General features: G+C 33.3%; 2 protein-coding genes and 1 long non-coding RNA gene across 7 annotated transcripts; 1 reads left to right on the forward strand and 2 right to left on the reverse strand.

Annotated features, from left to right (window-relative positions):
• On the forward strand, window positions 1–2348 carry LOC108836724 (methionine aminopeptidase 1B, chloroplastic). 3 transcript variants are annotated; one of them, XM_056990349.1, is made up of 11 exons: window positions 1–314; window positions 378–419; window positions 540–611; window positions 720–799; window positions 888–985; window positions 1116–1163; window positions 1270–1422; window positions 1537–1643; window positions 1696–1834; window positions 1918–1989; window positions 2094–2348. In XM_056990349.1, the coding sequence occupies exons 1-7, from the start codon at window positions 183–185 to the stop codon at window positions 1365–1367; spliced, it is 570 nt and encodes a 189-aa protein (XP_056846329.1). In that variant the 5' UTR covers window positions 1–182; the 3' UTR covers window positions 1368–1422; window positions 1537–1643; window positions 1696–1834; window positions 1918–1989; window positions 2094–2348. The 3 variants fall into 3 exon arrangements, with proteins under 3 accessions (XP_056846329.1, XP_018465339.2, XP_056846330.1); XM_018609837.2 differs by having other exon boundaries at window positions 1707–1834; XM_056990350.1 differs by having other exon boundaries at window positions 1757–1834.
• A 3999-nt stretch (window positions 2349–6347) lies between these two features.
• On the reverse strand, window positions 6348–8198 carry LOC108837075 (uncharacterized). Of its 2 annotated transcripts, none has more exons than XM_056990717.1 (3): window positions 7664–8198; window positions 7152–7566; window positions 6348–7024 (listed from the first exon to the last, which is right to left on the reverse strand). In XM_056990717.1, the coding sequence occupies exons 1-2, from the start codon at window positions 7965–7967 to the stop codon at window positions 7529–7531; spliced, it is 342 nt and encodes a 113-aa protein (XP_056846697.1). In that variant the 5' UTR covers window positions 7968–8198; the 3' UTR covers window positions 6348–7024; window positions 7152–7528. The 2 variants fall into 2 exon arrangements, with proteins under 2 accessions (XP_056846697.1, XP_056846696.1); XM_056990716.1 differs by having other exon boundaries at window positions 7664–8197.
• Window positions 8199–12317: 4119 nt separating this feature from the next.
• Window positions 12318–13419, reverse strand: LOC108816519 (uncharacterized). 2 transcript variants are annotated; one of them, XR_008936466.1, is made up of 3 exons: window positions 13248–13419; window positions 12799–12880; window positions 12318–12701 (listed from the first exon to the last, which is right to left on the reverse strand). It is a non-coding gene; the product is annotated as an uncharacterized LOC108816519 (long non-coding RNA). The 2 variants fall into 2 exon arrangements; XR_001943873.2 differs by lacking the exon at window positions 13248–13419 and adding an exon at window positions 12973–13128.
• Window positions 13420–19888: the final 6469 nt, after the last annotated feature.

Below are 19888 nucleotides of genomic sequence, written 5' to 3' on the forward strand. Positions count from 1 at the left end.
TCTTTTTCTCGACTTCTCTCTCTCTCTCTGTTCTCTGCCTTGGGAACTGCAACGGAAGAGGCGGAGATTTGGTAGATTCGGATCGGGAATTTTTTTGGGGGTCAGAGTAAATCCGGTTTACGATTTGTTTTCAGAACCGGTTGAAGTTATCGAATTGAGACCACCGGAGAAGCAGAAGAAGGATGTTGCCAGTGACTCCACCGCTGATCGATCCGGGACGACGAAGTCAACGGCATGGTGGATTCCATAAAAGTGTTTGTACTTCAGTTAACGAGTGTATGTGTCATGGGATACCAGATTCTCGCCAGCTACAGGTTTGGATTGTGCTTTTTAATGGATTTTATATGTTTACCACTCACTGTTGTATCTTATTGTAGAGTGGAGATATAATAAACATCGATGTCACGGTTTGCTTGGATGTAAGTCTTTTTGGCTTCTTTCACTTCTCTGTAGACAGTTTTACTTACACGCTGTTTTAAGTCACTAAAGCTTGAGACATCGAATCATATTAAAATTTGTGGATTTTGAAACTGCAACAGAGTTACCATGGAGATACATCAAGAACTTTCTTCTGTGGAGAAGTAAGTGAAGGTTTTAAACAACTTGTAAAGGTTAGTTTTCTTTTTTTTCTTTTGTTCTCATTGTGTTGTCTCTGCATTGTTAATAATAAATGGATTCTGTTTAGTGTGCTAATTGTTGTTGGTTTATTGTTCTGGAAGGTTACGGAGGAATGCTTGGAGAAAGGAATAGTCGTTTGTAAAGATGGAGCAAGCTTCAAGAAAATCGGCAAGAGAATAAGGTAGTAACCAAAACCATTCTCGATGGAATGAATATAGTAAAGCTAGTAGCATGCTGAAACAATCTCGGTGGTTTAACGTTTCAAATAGCGACCATGCTGAAAAGTACGGCTACAACGTGGTGGAGCGCTTTGTCGGGCATGGTGTTGGACCAGTGTTCCACTCTGAACCCTTGATTTATCATTACCGTAAGTTATATATCTTCCTTAGTAGAACGCTTAAGTTTTGTTCTCTGTAACAATGATCAAAAACAATACTTGGATATGTAAGTGCCAAGCATTTCGTTTTTGTGGCTCATTTCCTAATCCCATTTTGCAGGAAATGATGAGCCTGGGCAAATGGTTGAGGGACAAACTTTCACAATCGGTTAGCCAATTTTTTTCGCTCTTCCATGTCATGGTTTTCCTTTTTTTTTTTAATATTATGATGACTCTATAATAACAAGTTGTTGGATACAATATGGGCGTTGCAGAACCGATTCTAACGATTGGAACCACGGAATGTGTAACATGGCCAGACAACTGGACTACTTTAACAGCTGATGGTGGGGTAGCCGCCATGATTTGTTGACCAGACATGTGATCTCGTTGCTGGATTCATACCATGACCTCACTGGATTGCCCTGGTAAAAAGACAGACACAGCAGCTTTCATCAGAGCACTTGCTGTTTTGTTTCTTTCTTAGTTGAATAGTTCAGTTTTTGTGTCTTGAGTTAATTTCACTCATATGAATTTGCCAGGTGGGTCGTGATTGCTTCGTCCACAGTGGCTGTCAGAACGGCTCTGCTTCCTGTCTTGATTTTGCAGCGCAAGCAGACAAAAACCATTTCACAATTCTTACCGAAGTGTGAGTCCTCTCCTCTCTTTCTCTTTTTGATAAGTTGCTAAAAGTTTGATAGTTTATTTCTAGTACCGCCTTTTTGGCCTCCAAAGGGTTCAGGAAGAAGTGTTGTTGAACAGTTTATGCTCTTTCGGAATCAAAGAAAAGCTCTTGGCTACCCTTCCTTCCTTTGGATTCCTGCTTATTTCTCCATCTAGGTGAAATACACTTCTTCTTTGAGTGGAAACTAAAGTTATTAATAGGCTTGCTTACTTACTCCTCCTTCTCTTGTTTCTTGCAGATCTCATGTTTTTTCTTGTGGATAACTAGCATTAGAAGAATGTCACTTGATCATCATCCTGGCTTTGATACGGTAATTATTTTTTTATTATTACTAGGACTAATACTAATTCTGTCGCCCATTTGGTCAGATCTTATGATGCCGTTTTGTTTTCATTGCTTGCATTTGCATTGCAGGGTGGGGCTTTATGGTTCCAGAATTTGACTGAAATCCCCAACGGTCTTTATGGTCCACTTTTCCCCTTTTTGGTTACCGGTTTGCATTACACAAACACTCAGGTGTTTATTTACTCTTGTTCAATCAAATGTTAACCTTATGTAACGAACTATGCTACATCTCATCAGGTGAATTATACACTTCCTGATCTTTTCTAGCTTGTTTTGATGCTTCATATGTAATGTATTTATTATTGTTTCAGTAGTTGTTATGCATTGACTTGTGGTTTAGCTACCACCCGTTGAGTTTACTGTGTCCATCGTAGGAAAACTGAAACATTCAACAAAAAGAATGCTGAGGGTTACCACTAACCATCCTTGGACTCTTTCTGTCAGATGCTTCTTTGTTTTTTCTGTTTTTTCCTTTTCACTTTACAGGGAAAACGAAGACAGAACACAAAGACAAAGGCAAAGGACAACAATGGCGGAACTCATGGCCATGGGAAATGATGTTCATATTGCTGTGAAGAATGATGTCAAAGAGAGCAGATCGACTCTGGTTTGGGCTTTGAGGAACCTTGGTGCCAAGAAAGTCTGCATCTTCCATGTTTATCAGCCAAAAACTGCTTCTCATGCTGGTAATTTTCATTACCGATTGATTTATATGGTCCCCATGTAGCAATTTTTGATGCTTCATATGTAATGTATTTCTTGGTGATGTTTTCAGCACGTAAGCTTGAAGAACTGGAGGCCATCATTTACGAGACATTACATGATTATTTTGACATCTGTCAACAAGAAGGGGTGTTGTTTTGTTCTGTTGCCTTCTTCATATATATTAGTGAAGTATTTCTCTTCTTGCTTTGAAATTGTTGTGTTCCTCCTGATTCTTGTTGTCCGATCGCAGGTGAACGAGGACGATATTTACATATCGTGTATAGAGATGAACGATGTGAAGCAAGGGATATTAGAACTCATCTATGAAAGCAAAATTAAGAAGCTCGTTATGGGATCTGCATCAGATCATCATTATTCCGAGTACGCATTGGAAATCTATTATATTTTTAAATCTCTAAGTTCACTCGTGTAGACTTGACAGAAAAATTTACAGGAAGATATTCGATCTCAAGTCCAGAAAGGCAAGTACGTGTACCAACAGAGTATAAACTCGTATAAATATGTATATAACCTAGTAAATTAATTTGTAAACACTTTTAAATAAATGTATAAACTCTTATAAATAGCTTATAAGTTCTTGTAAATAGTATTAAATAGCCTTGTAGAAGTAATTAATAGCCTTGGGTGCAAGATGTCTTGCTCTTCTTACAAGGTAGGACCAAGTACCAAGTTTCTGAGACTATTCAGGACAATAGAAATTTCAGCTGCATTGACAAGACAAGTGGATGTTTACATTGTGGTTGCAGGAGACTTGGTTGGAATTAGATTGGTATCTTGTGCTAATTGCGGCATGACTTCAGTTTGATATTTTGTGCTCTTTTCTGACATGTATTCATTTATTTAATGCTAGCAGGAAGTAATAGAAGTGCACGTGCTTGGTGTTCAACTGATAGATACCGTGCTTTTGCTTTTCCACCAAAAGTAAACAAAAATTGAATGTCTAAGTATGGAGTTTGAATATTTTGCAGGGCTATAGCTGTGAAAATCAGCTTATAAGCCATTATAAATCAGTTTATAAGCCATTATAAATCAGTTTATAAATCTTTATAAATTACTTCATAAACACTTATCATTCAGTTGACAAAAAATTCATAAAAACAATTTATAAACTCTTATAAATCAGTTTAAAACTTTCATAAATTATTTTTGAGTTGCTTATACTCATTCTTTCTAGAATCCCTCACAAGAATTCTCAAGTTACACACATTTATATGTTCTTATAGATATGTGCGATCAACTCTTGTTTAAAAACTTTTTTTATAAAGACTTATAAATCGTCAACTCTTGTTTTAAAACTGTTTATAAAGACTTATAAGTCGTCAACTCTTGTTTTAAAACTTTTTATAAAGACTTATAAACTGTCGAGTTGTACTTTAAAAATGATTTTATAAAGGTTTATAAATCATTTATAGGAATATATATATATATATATATATATATATATATATATATATATACTATTGATATATAAGGGTTTATAAATGATTTCTAAATCTTTAAAAATGATTTATAAACATTTATAAATTATTTATAATCCTTGTAAAACCTTATAGACTGAATTTATAAACTCTTATAAATGAAGTATACGTTAATAATTTATTTAGAAAGCTTTATAGATTAATTTTATAAACTCTTATAAAGTCTTATTAATTGTTTTATAAACCATTATAAGGAAGCGGATCACGTCTTCTCTTGAGAGACAGCAAAAATTGTCCCGGCTTGAAGCCTTGGAAGTAGCAGGCCTGCTGGAGTCATTGGATGATAGACCGCTGCTACTGCTAGAGTTTTTGCTGTTCTTCAGCTATTTTCCATTGTAAAGAATGGAGAATCTCTTGCTCATACCCCTCCAAACAACTCTTTCAGAACTATAGTTATATAAATATTTATATGTGTTTTATAAACTTGGTTGATATGAGGTTTTATAAGCTCCTATACAATTTATAGATGGTTCATAAATGGTTTTATAAACTTTTATAAATGATTTATATACAAAACGTTTTCATATATCTATATGATTGGTTTTATAAACCTTTATAAACATACATTAATAGTTTTATTCTGAGAACCAGACTGAAGGTTAATGAACTGAGAGACCAGTAGCTTCGAGATTCCACTCATAACTACTTCCACCTCATCTGGTTCTCTTGACCATCTCAACCCACAGTATTCGCCTGTTGCAACTTGCGTCTTGGCGTAGCAAGAACTTTCTACTAATCCAACTGTGACAATGGCCTAGGTATCTGACAGACAAAATGATAGCAACTCACAACATCAACAGAGACCCCAAGTATCTCTCAATGCTCAATCATCTCAATGCTCAATTATACCTTTTTATAAGGCCTTATAAAAAAACTATAAGAGAATGATATTCTTTAATAAGAAACAAAATTGGTAGAGAGTTGGTTAATTTGGTGAATACGAGTCGAAGAACATTAGAAGTGCATTGAGGAAACACAATCGAAGCTATGTGGACAATCAAAATAAATCTTTGATAATGTGTACCATATAATCCAAAAGTATGTGAATTATTCTTTCTAAAGGATTTCATGAACTAGAATTTTTTTTGTGACTGCAGTTTTTATGTTCTTTTAGATGCTCTTGAGAAGTCTATGTATGCACTCGTAAATGTCAAAACAGATTTATACACTTTATATTGATTTGTAAAACTTTAAAAAATATTTTTTTAAACTTTAAACTCGTCATAAACCCAAGATGATTTATGAATTTTGTAATTACACATATATTCATGATGCTTTTGGTTAGAAAATGATTTTGTAAATCTCTTTAAGTGGTTTTATAAATCATTATATATCTTTTTTAACCCCTTATAAAACTATAATTAATGATTTTATATACTCTTATAAATGATTTTATGAGGATTTCTAAACTCTTACAGATATATTTATAAGCCCTTATAAATTTATTTATAAACCCTTACAACTGAAAAATATTATTTTATAAAGGCTTATATATAAAGATTATAAAATCTTACAACTGATTTTATAAACTCTTATCAGTAATTTTATAAACCTTTATAAAACAATTATTATAGATTTTATAAACTTCTTTATAAGCCTTTATAAATGGTTTATATACTCCTACAAATAATTTATAAACATTTATAAATGATTTACAAACTTTATAAACTGTTTTTTATAAACTTTATAAACTGTTTTTTATAAACTTTACAAAAGATTTATGAACTCTTATTAACTCTTGTTGATTATTTACATATTCTTATAAACCCTTATAAATTATGTTACAAATTCTTATATTTTTAAATGGTTATAGATTCTTATGAATGATTTAGGGACTTTATAAAGGCATGAAGAAACAAATTGTTTACATACTTTTAATAAAATATTTATACTCTTTATAGTAAATGATTAATAAGCAGTTATAAATGGTTTATAAACTTTATAAAAAAATTTATGAATTTTATAAATATTACATAAACCCTTATAAATTGTGTACATAAAACTTATAAATTATTTTATTAAGATTCCTGGGCCTCTAACCCGATTCGTTAAACGTCCCGATTTTATGGATCTCTCGGTTCGAGAAAAAAAAAATAAGAGGAGCGAAAATAAATGGGGGTCTTTCCCTTCGCTTATCGTATATTGTATGTATCGGCTTGGCTTCGTCCAAAAATATTCCAATTACACTTTAGTTATTGAAAAATAACACCAAATGTGAAAATGGCACAAGAATCAGAACTAGGAACCATGTAAACAGTCCCATAACAAAACACAACTATATGAAAAGTTGAGACATGTGAGGCTTTGTCCACAACTGCCGAATCTTTTGTGTTAAATGTCTCTGAACCATCTTCACGTTCAACAGCATTTTCGCATATCTCCTCATCGGGATCTCCAATATTATCTCTTTAAGCCGTGGAATCTCCTTCTCCAGCACAACCACTGAGAACGCAGACCAGTCAAGCAACTCGCTGAACGGCAAGACGAAGTTATCAGCGATGATAACGGGTACGCACTCGTAGTATATTGCCTCAACGATACGTGGACTGTTCACTTCGTAACCCATTGGACATAGACAGTATTTGTTTGACTTCATGTGTTGCACGTAAGTCATTTTACGAGCTACGTTGTGTGGAAGCGGACCGTAGAAACTGTACCTTTTGAAAGTACTCGGTTCCTTTAGAAACTGTACCTTTTGAAAACAGAGAGGTTGCGAAACACTGGAGCAAACAGTTCCGTGTCATTGACGACTTCAGGGGCTTGCTGAATCTCTAGTTTTGCAAAAGCTAAAGCTTCCTGTGGTGACAAGGAAAGAGCATGTCTCAGCTTAGTTCCAGTGGAAGTGACTTGAGATAAGAGAAATAAAAAACAAAGAGATAAACTTTGAAAACCGCTAATGATTATTATATATCACTTTAATAACCTCTGAGGAAGAAAGAACATGTCGTGGTACTGGTGGAGGATCAGGGAGAATAAGCTCGTCTTTTATCTTTCTTTTCTTCCTTTTTCGTCTTTTCCTCCGAAGACTAGTATCAGTTTCTTGGTCTGCAAGTTTTCCTCTACTGAACCCATCAGAAGCGTTCAGTTGTTCTATGACAGGAGTTGTTGTAAGAGCAGGAAATCTTAAAACAACAATGGTGGTCACTATAGAACCGAGAAGAAACGCGTTTCTCCATCTGATCCTTTGCTTCCTGAAACCTTTAATTAACCCCTTCATCAAAACTTCTATGAGCATCTTCAGCATCTACAACACTCCATATATATGTTCCATCAGGTTTCCTTAAAAGACTCTTGTCCAAGCTATCGTCTTTCTCCACAAACATTTCCCTCTCCTCCACCTGGAATGCCAAAAAGAAAAACATCTTCTACTTAGCCTTTTGATCACAATCATCTCGATACTATTGAAATCTATACACACAAAAAATCTAGGCTTACCTGAGATGATGCTGCTGCTGCTCTGAGCTGTCCTGAAACAACGGGAGATGTGATCACAATCTGTACTCCATCGATAACTTGTGGGGGTGTTGGCCGGAGTCGGAGCGAGGAGTCCCATGGGAGAAGTAGCGAGATGGATGAAGGGACGAGATTCAACTGATATCTTTTTAATAAGATGTGCTTCTTCTTCTTCAACCTTCTGCAACAGATTCTTGATCTGACCCCTCAAGAGAGCCTCACCAGTTCCAGGAGTGCTCTTGATTCTGCTCTTCCCAACAACAACTCCTGAATATGGAATCTGCATCGCCAGTCCAACTATCGACGAGTCATTGGTTATGTCGATCGTCGCCGTAGTCGCTCAGTTTGCTTCATGAGAGAGGATACAATCGATCTAATTGCCCTGGCTCGATCTCGTCGCCGTCGTCTCGATCTCGTCGCCGTCGATCTCGTCGCCGTCTTCACTGGATCTCATCGCTATCACCATCACCATCGTCAATTTCATCGCATGCCGAGAGAGAAAGTGTGCAATTAAGTTAGAATTTTGATAGGGCTATTTTTGTCTTTTATCTATTAATGATTTAGGTATTTTTAAAAATGTATTCATTCTAAGTGTATATATGAAAAATGGTACTTAACAAAGTGTATATATGAAATTTTCCCCCTTTTATTTTACTTTTAGTAATTTTATCTTTAACTATTATAATTTTTTATACATGTTTTATTATGTAAACTAGATTTATTTTCTAATTTTGTTGGCCATTTTTTAAATTAAGTAAAACAGATGACATATGTTTATACTTTTTAGAAAAAAAAACATCTCTTATATTTTTTTAAAAAATTATTTATATATTTGTGATTTTGAATCTCTCTTATACCTTCCTTTTTAAATAACTATTTTTTTAAATTGATGTGTTTATTAATATTACAGCTCCAAAATTTTAAAATATTTTAAAAAATTATAATTATTTTAAATCATCTAAAATTAGATATATATATATATATATAATTCTAAAGCTCAAAATAATTATATTCTGAATAATTTTTTGTATTTATAAATTACTTTTAAGGAACTAATTTTAAATAGAAAAATAAGTAGTAATATAAATTTTGTAGAAAATATTTTAAATTTGTACAGTATTTTAAGGAGATAACACAGAAAAAAAAGAAGAGAATAAAAAATGGTTCTCTCTGTGTGAAATTGACAAAGGAGAAAATAAAGAAAAATAAAATCTAACTAAATCGTGGCGGTTAGATTTACTAATATCAATTTTTTTTTTATATCAACGATACTTGATGAACGACAAAAGCCAATCTTTCACTCTGTGAATTGACCAATCAGAAGTAAGCCATTCTAATTTTTATTTAAATTTATTTAGCCAAATTATGCTACTAAAGTGTAACTACCTTAAAACAAATGATTACAAATTAAAATAGTGGTTAACAATACGCTAAACCTAAAATATCATTTCATTGCTTTTAAAAATTACTACATCTAAAGAATACATATATAAATTAATATATGAATTGAAAATATTTACTGTAGAACATGAGAGAGTATAAACTCATTACTGTAGAACAATCTAACTGAAAAATTTTCAACCCATGAATGTATTACATTTGGGTAACATATGTTTTGTGAAGATGTACATATATTCAAACTATATCAATTGTTCCATTTTATATAAAATATACCCATTTGGATGTCTTCTATTATTTACTAATAATTTATATTTATATAACAATTAAAATTATATAATTATAAACAGCGATACTATTTGCTTTTACATTGCAACTATAACAAATTTAAGATTTGCAAAATTGTTACAAGATAATTATATTAATTTTAACTGAATCGCGACCACAAGTGCTAAGATAGTGTGGTAAAACTTTAGCCTAAACCTCAAAGGACATTATACCTCAATTACGTGGTTCAGATACATGCAGAAATAGCCAATAAACTAATTTGTACTTGTTTGTTTTAAACTAAACTAACTAGTCACAAAATCGTAGCAGAGCTTTAGCAGCTATGATTTTACAACTACGAGATTTACATTATTGTATGATCAATTTGAAACTACGAGTTTGCAGTTACATACGTAGTGTTAAAACATCACTAGCTTTCCTAATTCTTGACATTTTTTCCAATGAGAAACTCTGGCGCTTTGACTCACTCGGGGTAATGACCATAATCATCATCTTGGACTTAAAGAGGCTAGACTCTAGAGACAGTTATGCTAGACATTCTCCGAATCATGGATCTCAATCCCGTGTTGGAACACGCCACCGTACATTCATCAAGCTGCGGATCTCAAGTCCATGGTGGAGCACGCCACCCTTTACACGGATCCTAAATCCACGGTGGGGCATGTTTTCGACGAGTTCACCGGTACTGGCCGATACTGTCAATGACGAAAAAACTTATTTATTTGATAATTTATTTTAAAATTCTCAATGCACATTCAAAGGATATATTATGGATCACAGGTTTGTGACTACATGGACAACTACACATGATATTAGACCTTTGTGTATGCGCAAAAAAGAAAAAAAAAACCATGTGGACATCATTCGATGTTTTCTTCTGGTGATCCATTCTATGTCCACACGACCTTTAAATATTTGCATGATGCCTTTCAATCTTGACAGCAGAGAATTTGGTACTCCTTTTGTTCAACGATAATATGCAGCTAATGATAATAATGATAATGTTCAGATTTTAAATATATACTAGATTTTGACCCGCCCTTAAAGGGCGGATATATTTTTTTGTTTTAAATTTAGTTTTAAATTTATATTTTTTTGTGATTATATTCATATGTTTTTTTGAAGTCATATTTGTGTGTAAATATTAATCAAAATATATTTTATTAAATAATGGCAGTTTAAAAATTGATCCGGTATATAGTCGGTTATGAATGGGTTGCGGGTCGAATCCGGCCGCTGATCCGCCAACCCGCGGATTTCAATTTGTTTTGGTCAAAAAATCTCACCCATACAACCCGCAAGCAAATAATTTTGTATTCGCTCTACTTAATTTTGCGGTTATCCGCATGTTATATTTTTTTAAATCATAATTCTTTAATTTAATAATTATAAAAATATATAAAAACATATTTATAATGAACCTTTTATATATTATCAAAATTCATATACAGTTGTATATTTTGATTTGAATAAAACAATATTTGAAACTTAAATAAGATATATGGTTTGAAAGTTGAGGTCCGATCATAATTTTAAATATGATATATGATTAATTAGCGTTTGTTATGTAAATATGCTAATCGTCAACTGTTATTATATGTACTAGTTTACTGCTTTTCGAGAATGACGACCAACTGCATCAGATGTTCATGAATGAAACTGCTCTGAAAGAAAGCTTGCAATTTTCCAAAAAAAAAATAGCAGAAGACCAAACCTTCTGTACCTCTTTCTTCAACTGTCTTTATAGTGTTTCTTTTTGAGGGACAAAGAACAACACAATTAAATAAAAATTTTAATCACTCTGAACTCAAAGAACATAATCTACATTAATACAAAGTACGTTATATTAGTAAGAGATTATGTTTCTATTTGTAATTTAGTGTTTTGTAAAATCATAAAATCAGGTTTTGATTAAACGTACAGCCAGAGCCTCTCTACTATGTGAGAGGAAAATTACAGTTACAAATGCATGTACCAAAGAAAAACGATGATGACGGTGAACTCTATAAGAGGAAAATTCACACATCTCGAAAACTGAGGTACGATGACAGAATATGTAAAATAAGAAATCTAAAACTTCCATCTGTAGATTGATTGAAGAGTCGACTCCAAAAAGGTGCAATTGCTAAGACGTGTTGGTTGAAACCCAAAGAAAGCACATGAGATGTCCTTTGCAAAGAGGCGGAAGTAGAGAACCGTTGCGTCTTTTATTGAAATAGGTTGATGACGTAGGATCTTATAGATGAGGAATCATCTTGTCCGTTGGATTACAAATTATTGATAAACTCAACCATTAGATTCAGATTTTATTTTCCTATAAAAAAGTGATTATGTCATTTTGGCTTTGCTATTATATATAGATATCAGTATATGATAGAAGTTAATTTACAAAAAAAAAGTATATGAAAGAAGTTGGGTGCGATAATATTTAAATGACAGTTGGCTAGTGTAAAAACAGTTACATGTTCGAAGGTATAAGGACAGTTACATGTTCGATTAGTAATCATGGACAGTTATAGAAAATTAAATAAAGTGTATTAAAAGGGAGTTATAAATTTTAAAAAGTAGACACAACTTTTATCAACTGGTCATGATGAAGAATTAATAAAATAGATATATAATTATATTTATATGATTTAGTACTATTAGACTGTCTCATCCCATCCACATGGACATTATTTCTTTTATAACTAACCATGTACTCAACCTCTATGTCTATGTCCAAATTTTACCTTGTGATTTCCTCTATCAAGCCACTTTTCATCTAACTTATTGTCTTTTTATTCTCTTCATTGGTTCATTAAGTATTATAAACTTTTGTATTTTTAACGTTACCAAGATAATGTAGTCTTGCAAGGTTTGCGCATCTTTATGGATATTTATCAGATGTGAAGAACCGTTTTGGCATGTTGTCATCGATCAGTGAAATCAAAACATTTTCTACATACAAGAGCACAAACAATTACCACTGTACTAACAAACCAAACAACAACCGGAAGAAACTAGCCAAACAACAGCCTGTGTAGAGTAAGCTGCAGCGATTTCAAAAAAGAAAATAGATACACTCATGTGGATGTACTCATGTAGATACATTTTAATTGACACACTTTAACACACTATTATGGATACTTTTCTATGTACGCACTACTATGACCACACCTACCTGGACACATCTACGAACATGCTACTATGGACACATCACGAACATACTCCACTGCCTGGTCTTCGACGCGCCTCCTCCGCCGACAATGATGTACTTTCTAAGCATATATGGTTCCATCCCAACCAAGTATTTCAGAAGGTTATATAACAATTATCTGGTGTGAGTTTTGTCCTGTTGCAGAAGAAAATTATTTCCCCAATCGATATAACAATCTTAAAACCCAAAATCCCAAGAATATTAAACATAGATAGCATTTAGCACATATTACTCGCCATAAATCGGCTGTAACCTGTCACAGGAAAACAAACACTCAAGGAAAGTTGTATCCCATTCTTCAACTGCACAAGCATCTGAAAACAAGAAGCGATGGAGAATTTGTAATATCGCACGATTACAACGAGAAAAACCAGAAATAAAAGATAATATACTAAGACTACTGTACTTTTCATCAGACCAACTCCCAAAAGGCGAAGATGTCTTCGACCAAATAAAATAAAAAAATTCTAGAGTTTTCAGGATTGGAGATATTAAAAAGGAGTTGACGAGAGGAAAAGTTTAAGATAAATGAAAGAGATAATCAAAAAATGACTATATTTAAAAGAATAAAATAAAAGATGTGGCTGGGAATATCTTTTCGAATAATACATCTGTAACTAGAATAAGAACCATAATATTGAAATATTTCACCAAACCAAACAAAATAGAGTTGAGGAATACGTTTGAGTTTTCAGATGCTCAAAGTGCCCTTCTCTTTGGAAATTCCTTTTGATGAAAATGATAACTCAAAAGTGCCTGTTGTTTTCGTAAACAACTCAATATTCAAAGTATGTATTGTTGTAAGATAAAAGTTGAAAGAGTGTCTCCGTGGATAGCTCTCGAAACAATAATGTACAAGAATAAGAAAAGTCTTATTTGACTTCTTTATCGAACAAAACAAAACACTGTGACAGTACTGTCCACAAATGTACGATTCAGCAGCTAAAAGTAGCATATGTTACTGCGTTACGATCTCAGTGACTGCATGACAATATCGAATTAAAAGTGGTTTAAATTTTAACGACAATTATATTTAGCGAACATATTATATTAATAATAGGAATCCTAATTAATTCGAAAGGATGTCAATTCTATTTAAGTTGAAAGGTTTTGTATTTATATTCAAAATTTTAAATTTAAATATGTGTCTTTACAATAAGTAATTCTTACTTTAAAAGTTGTGTCTTTATATTGTAAAAATGTAATCATTCATATATTGAAAATTTGTGACCATTCATATTGAAAAGATACGACTATTTATATTGAAAATTATGACTATTAATATAATTATTGTGACAATTTATTTTTAAAAATAACTACCTTTAAATTGAGAAGCCATGAAAAGTTGTGACTATTCATTTTTAAAAATAACCATTTTTAAGTTGAAAATGTTATAAACTAAAGAGAATGTGGAGAGTGATTTGTGAGAAAGTTGTGTATTTCTCATTAGCCAACACCACATTATATAGTGGTTTGTACAAGTGCTTTACAAGGAATGAAATCTATACATTAATTACATTGACTACATTCATGTCATAGAGAAGACTTGGTCATGGTGATAACTCCAAGGTTGACTGAGTCTTCTGATCTCGGTCCGGTTTGTAGATGAACCGATGTAGACCGGATGTAAACCTCCTTGCACTTTCTCTTGTACTTGTTGGACTTGTCTAGTACTTGGTTAAGTACTTGGTTATGGTCCATCCACACAATGGATATTATAACACTCCCCCTTGGATGCCATAACCATATGAGTTCATAATATGCTTAATGTTGCCTCATTAAAACCTTACTAGGAAAACTCATTGGGATAAAACCATAGTTAAGGAAAAAGAGTACAACACATACTACTCCCCCTGATTTGAACATCACTTGCTGAATAGATGTTCATGGATTCTTACTTGAACAATCTTGTATTGTTCAGACATATCATGTCTCTTAGAATCCTGATGATACTTTAGAAAATGTACCACTTTGATATCGACCACTTTAGTACTTTAGATAAAATGTACTATTTTATACTCTGGTCGTTTGATTATGGTCCTTGACCAAATCACTCTTATATGCCTTTCCATAATATTGGTTGGCTAGTACTTTAGATCCTTTATATAATATGGATCATCATTATATCAAGTATGAGCTACTTAGCTCTTTAGGACTTATGGAAATGCCTTAGCTTTATGAGTATAATATTATTTGCCATAGACAACTTTATACATAGGCCATGTCGGTTAGATCATGATCTTTATTTACATATGTCCATAGATGATCAATGATTGATCTGAGACAATGGCAATCTTAGTGTGCCAGCAATTCGTACACACACACATATATATATATATATATAGACGTTTGGACTGATCTAGGCCGGACACGGTCATGACATAGAATTGATCTAATTGATCCTCAAATTTATGTCTAATGACATCCATGATCTACAGCTTTATCATGGACCAAATCTTATAATATGGTCAGACCCGTTTGGTCGCATATGGACACATAATGTGGTCCTACACATTTTTGTTCAAAGATGAACTTTGATCTTATAGCTTATCTTTATGATAGCTTATTCATTCATACCACAGCTTGGTTGGTTCATGCTGAGAATTTTGACCAACCATAAGTATTACCAAAATTTGGCTAATTTGTGGTGATGGTCTATAACTTTTATAAGGTTTAATGAATAACCATTTAACCTTTCTTAGGCTGGTTAGTATATCACAAGGAATTTAAAATTTCTCTATGGACTGATTTGAATTGTTCTTATAGAACCTTTTCATTTGCTTACATGTAGCAATTTAATTCAGTCCATGGACAGCTTTAGGAAAATGCTGTTCATGAGAACTTCCTTTCTCATCTTATGATTCTGAGCTCAGTATATTTTGGTAAACCTTTTAGGTACCAATAATATTATTATCATCCAGTGAGTCATATATAACATACTACATCTTTTGAATTTCTTCCAGACATTATATGTAGTGACATATGTAGTATTATCCACCACTTTGGATTATATAGACCTCCCTTGGTCTGTCTCACGATTTATCCTTCTTTCAGGATTTATTTATTCACTGGGCATCATATGGCGTTTACATATTCATGGCCAATTCAATACGCCTTTATCCGTCACTTTTAGAAACCCCACGTTTCTTTCTTTATTCATTATTATGAGTATTCTTGCGTGGGTTCATGATCCTCGATTCATTATTCATGTGCTACATATTTGCGCTTTTTCTATGAATGTATTGTGTCGACACATTTATATATATATGGTTTCCTTCCAGACATTTAAATAATTCGCGAGATCTCATCATTATCAATGCCTTCAGTACCATGAGACCCGGCGTCCCGAACCCCCATAGTTGATACTGTCGGCATAGCCATTTTGGCCTTGTCTGGAAAGTCTATGACCTCGGTTTCTTTTTGCACCTTTATTTAATTTCCGAGGTTCCTTTTGGAACATATATTCGGTCTACCACGCTTTAGGGTGTCATAGACTCAGTAGCAACTTGGTTGTGTCTTTAAGACATCAAAACCGTGTGGTGCTAAGCTGGGATGACATAGTCATTCTTTCTCGGGTCAATGTGTCTGGCATTTTATTTTGCTATCATTGTAGCATATGGACGTCTATAAATCTTTTCTAGTCCGAGGATCTTTGCCAAGACAATGATGGTTGATACTATTCTTTACCAGCTTACTACTTCTCTCCTTTCAATGTTGGATATTGGGATTCATAAATTTTATGTAATCCTTGTTCCTTGGCCAATGATTAAATCACCCATTTTGGCTCAAGGTTTCTTTTAAACTTATGGAGAAAGTATATTCATAATATATATCCAACATATATTCCCAATCCTCCTTATGAGATTCTAAGATAATATGATCTTAGATGGCACATATATTTGTGGTGGATTTATTCATAATATCTTAATATGATATATGTCTGGACTCATGACCCGTATTAGTCTGAGGTGGAAATGATGCAAGTTAATTATCACTTATGTGGCCTGATATAATATCTATGGCCTGATGCAAGTTAATCTTTTATAACTCATGATGTCCCCAAGCATATGGAGTTTTGAACCTTATAGGTAATGGTCATAATATCATAAAATCAACCAATATGAAATATGGTTGTGGACCATGTTTCACGAATTTTAGTATGGTCATGTATCATGGGATTTGTCCTCACTCCCCCTCATGAACATACTCTAATTCGTAGTGCTTGGGATAATAAATTCCCTTGTGCATAGATATATATTGCACAAACGTGAGATCTTATGGGATAGCTTTTGTGCCCTTTTTAAATCTTTGTATCATAATTCAGATGGCTAAGTATGGTAATGCCATCTAAGTGATAATTTTCGTGGGTTAATCAAACATGATTATGATTGCCCTGGCTATTTGCCTATTATCATATTGATCATTAGATCAATAGTGAATGTAGTCTCGACCATGTAGGCGATTTTAGGTACTCTTATTCTTTTTGCCCATTGTTGGAAACCATATTTTCTTCTTAATTCAATGGGTCTTACAGGGTGAATATAATGCCTTTTAGGCAAAGCCTTGGTCGGACTTCTTTTCCTTTCTTTCAAGGAATGTCCAGTTGAGTTCAGGAGTATTTTATGCATCATAATAGAGCCTAGATGGCCGAGCGTGTCGTGCCATACTTATAACGGCTTCTCTGAACTCTTTGGAAAGTGATTTGGGGTATTAACCCACAATCATATTTATCTTGGCTCAAAAAAGGCCTATAGATATAGTAGGTATAGTCTCTAGGACTTTCCTTTGGCTTTGGGCATTTTCATAAATCATAAGGAATTCTTTCTTTCCTTTGCCCATAGTTTCAATATGTAGAACATTCCACTTTGATTTATATGGAATGTAATGCATCAGAGATTTTTAGATGTGTGCTTTTAAGCATCATCAGGTTGGACTAGCCATGACCTTGAAAAATATCTTTTGTCTCTTAAATTAACGTGGCTTGGTCCACTATAGAGAACAAAGACAAAGTAAAATGATGTCGAAATCTAATTGGCCTTTATTAAGGCAATATGAAGTCTCATATTCAAGCTGATCATCATTCTTATAGTCGAAATTATTCGCACCATCTAGATGGACCCAATGGGTCATAGGGTTTTATCCCTTTATGCTCTCCTGGTAGAGTTCAATAAGGTGTTTGGGAGTTTTACATCGGTTGGCCCAATGATTATTCATCCCATACTGATGATAAGCAGGTTTGGTCGAGGCCTGGGTTTTTAAACTCGGACTTGTTCCCACGGACTTATACCCACGGCTAGGTTGATAACCTTGGCCTCGGCCTCGACTAATGCTGTGACTGTGGGTGATATCCACGCACACCCTTGCCATCTTCCATGGCCTTTCATATGGCCATGGTTTGACTCTTTCATATGGCTCTGTGGCCGTATATGCCTTAGGCAATGCCTTAAAATCCAGGAGGCCTCATCTCACTATTCCTCATGAGTAACTCATTGTTTTGCTTAGCAAGCAACAAACAAGAGATTAAATTTGCATATATGGAGGAACCCTTTTTCTCGGTATTATTGCTGAAGCAAAACATTGCTTGTGGAATGTAGAGAATTTCTTCTCTAACATGTCAGCATATGTGATAGTCTCTCCACACAGTTTCAACTTTGAGACTATCATGAATAGAGCCGAGTTATACTTATCCACAGACTTATAGTCTTGGGTCTTTAGGTCCCTCAAGTTATATAGGGCCTTTGGTAAGAGTACCATTATATGGTGATCATATCTGGATTTCAGTTTTTATCCAAAGGTCCAGAGGATTCTCAATAGTGAGATATTGATCATTGAGACTTTCAGTAAGGTGATTTTGATTCAATCACCAAGATTTAGATAGGATGATTTTCAACATCTGAATATTTAATCATTGCTTTCAAGCATCAAGAATTTATGCAAACAATAAAAGTCATAATTTATATGATTTAATTTATATGATTTAATTATGATTTAATAAGGCTTCCCCCCAAATCATATAATATATTTGCTTTAAGCATTTCTAGTATGACAATGATCAATTGATCACTGCATCTAGTGATCCTTTTAATTATAATTCAAATCTGGATTGATTATATATATATAGGGTATTAAGGCCCTTTAGGATTTGAATAAGGATCAATCATCATTTTAAATGAGATGAAGCAATATGGATGAAAGTCAATCACAATGGTCGAATGATAAATGCATGGCTCAAGAACTAATCGGATGTTCTGTGCTAAGCATTGGACCAATATAAATGTGATTCTTAATTCATGAGGATATTTGGTTTTCAAAGATCATAAAATAATAACCGATTCCTTCCCCCCTTTACCGGGTAAACCAAGACAAGAAAATTTATAATTTTCAGCAAATGTCTAAACCAAATTCAATTATATTTTCAATCAATTGGTTTCAAGGAAGGTTTATATTTTAATAAAAGCAAGCATGCTTAATTCTTAATAAAACTATATGACAAGAAGATGCATGGAAATGATCAGTTCATGATATGTGAATGATCTAACAATTTACTAATCCATGTTTGATCGGTTTTAAACAGGTTTATAATTTCAATCAAAGCAAACATGCTAAGTTTAAATGAAAACCGATTTGGTCTAATTATATGCAAGCAGTGTGAACCATTTAGATGCAAGCAATATGAACCAATTTAATTTATATGAACTATTATCAGGATTGTCAATGAAATGCAAACATAAATTCAGTCTTAGCAATATGACAATTATGCATGGTCAGATTTTAAACAATATGACAAATGCATTCAAAGTTGGTTCAAGATGATTCAAGATGAACAGATGCAATCAAGTATGCAACAAGATTACTATATAATTTAATCATCAGTTTCAAGCATGGTAAAAGATCAAGATTAACTATCAACTTATGTGATCAATATTCAGTATGATATGAAATCTATTCAAGGTTGGTTCAATTATCAACCTATATGATCAAATGATTTCAAGACAGATTTTATTTTATGACATATCAATATAAACAAGACTATATGTTATTTTCAGTCAAAGATATGCATTCATTAAAAACAAATATGCATTTATAAAAATCAAAGCAAAGCAAGCAATGACAGTCAAAGATATGCAATAATGGGATTTAATATCAATTTTATTTTGAGTTTGACTGGATTCATGGTTTTGATCTTTGGATTTTCGATTTTGCTGGTTGAAAAACCAAGCAAGAGGTTTAAGGGTTTTGATGGTATTGATAAACGACTTATACAACCTGCTGGAACAGCTGGTGATGCGAATAAACAAAGGTTTGATTATTGGTTTCAATCC

Source organism: Raphanus sativus, chromosome 7, assembly GCF_000801105.2.
Source record: "Raphanus sativus cultivar WK10039 chromosome 7, ASM80110v3, whole genome shotgun sequence".
Taxonomy (NCBI): Eukaryota; Viridiplantae; Streptophyta; class Magnoliopsida; order Brassicales; family Brassicaceae; genus Raphanus; species Raphanus sativus.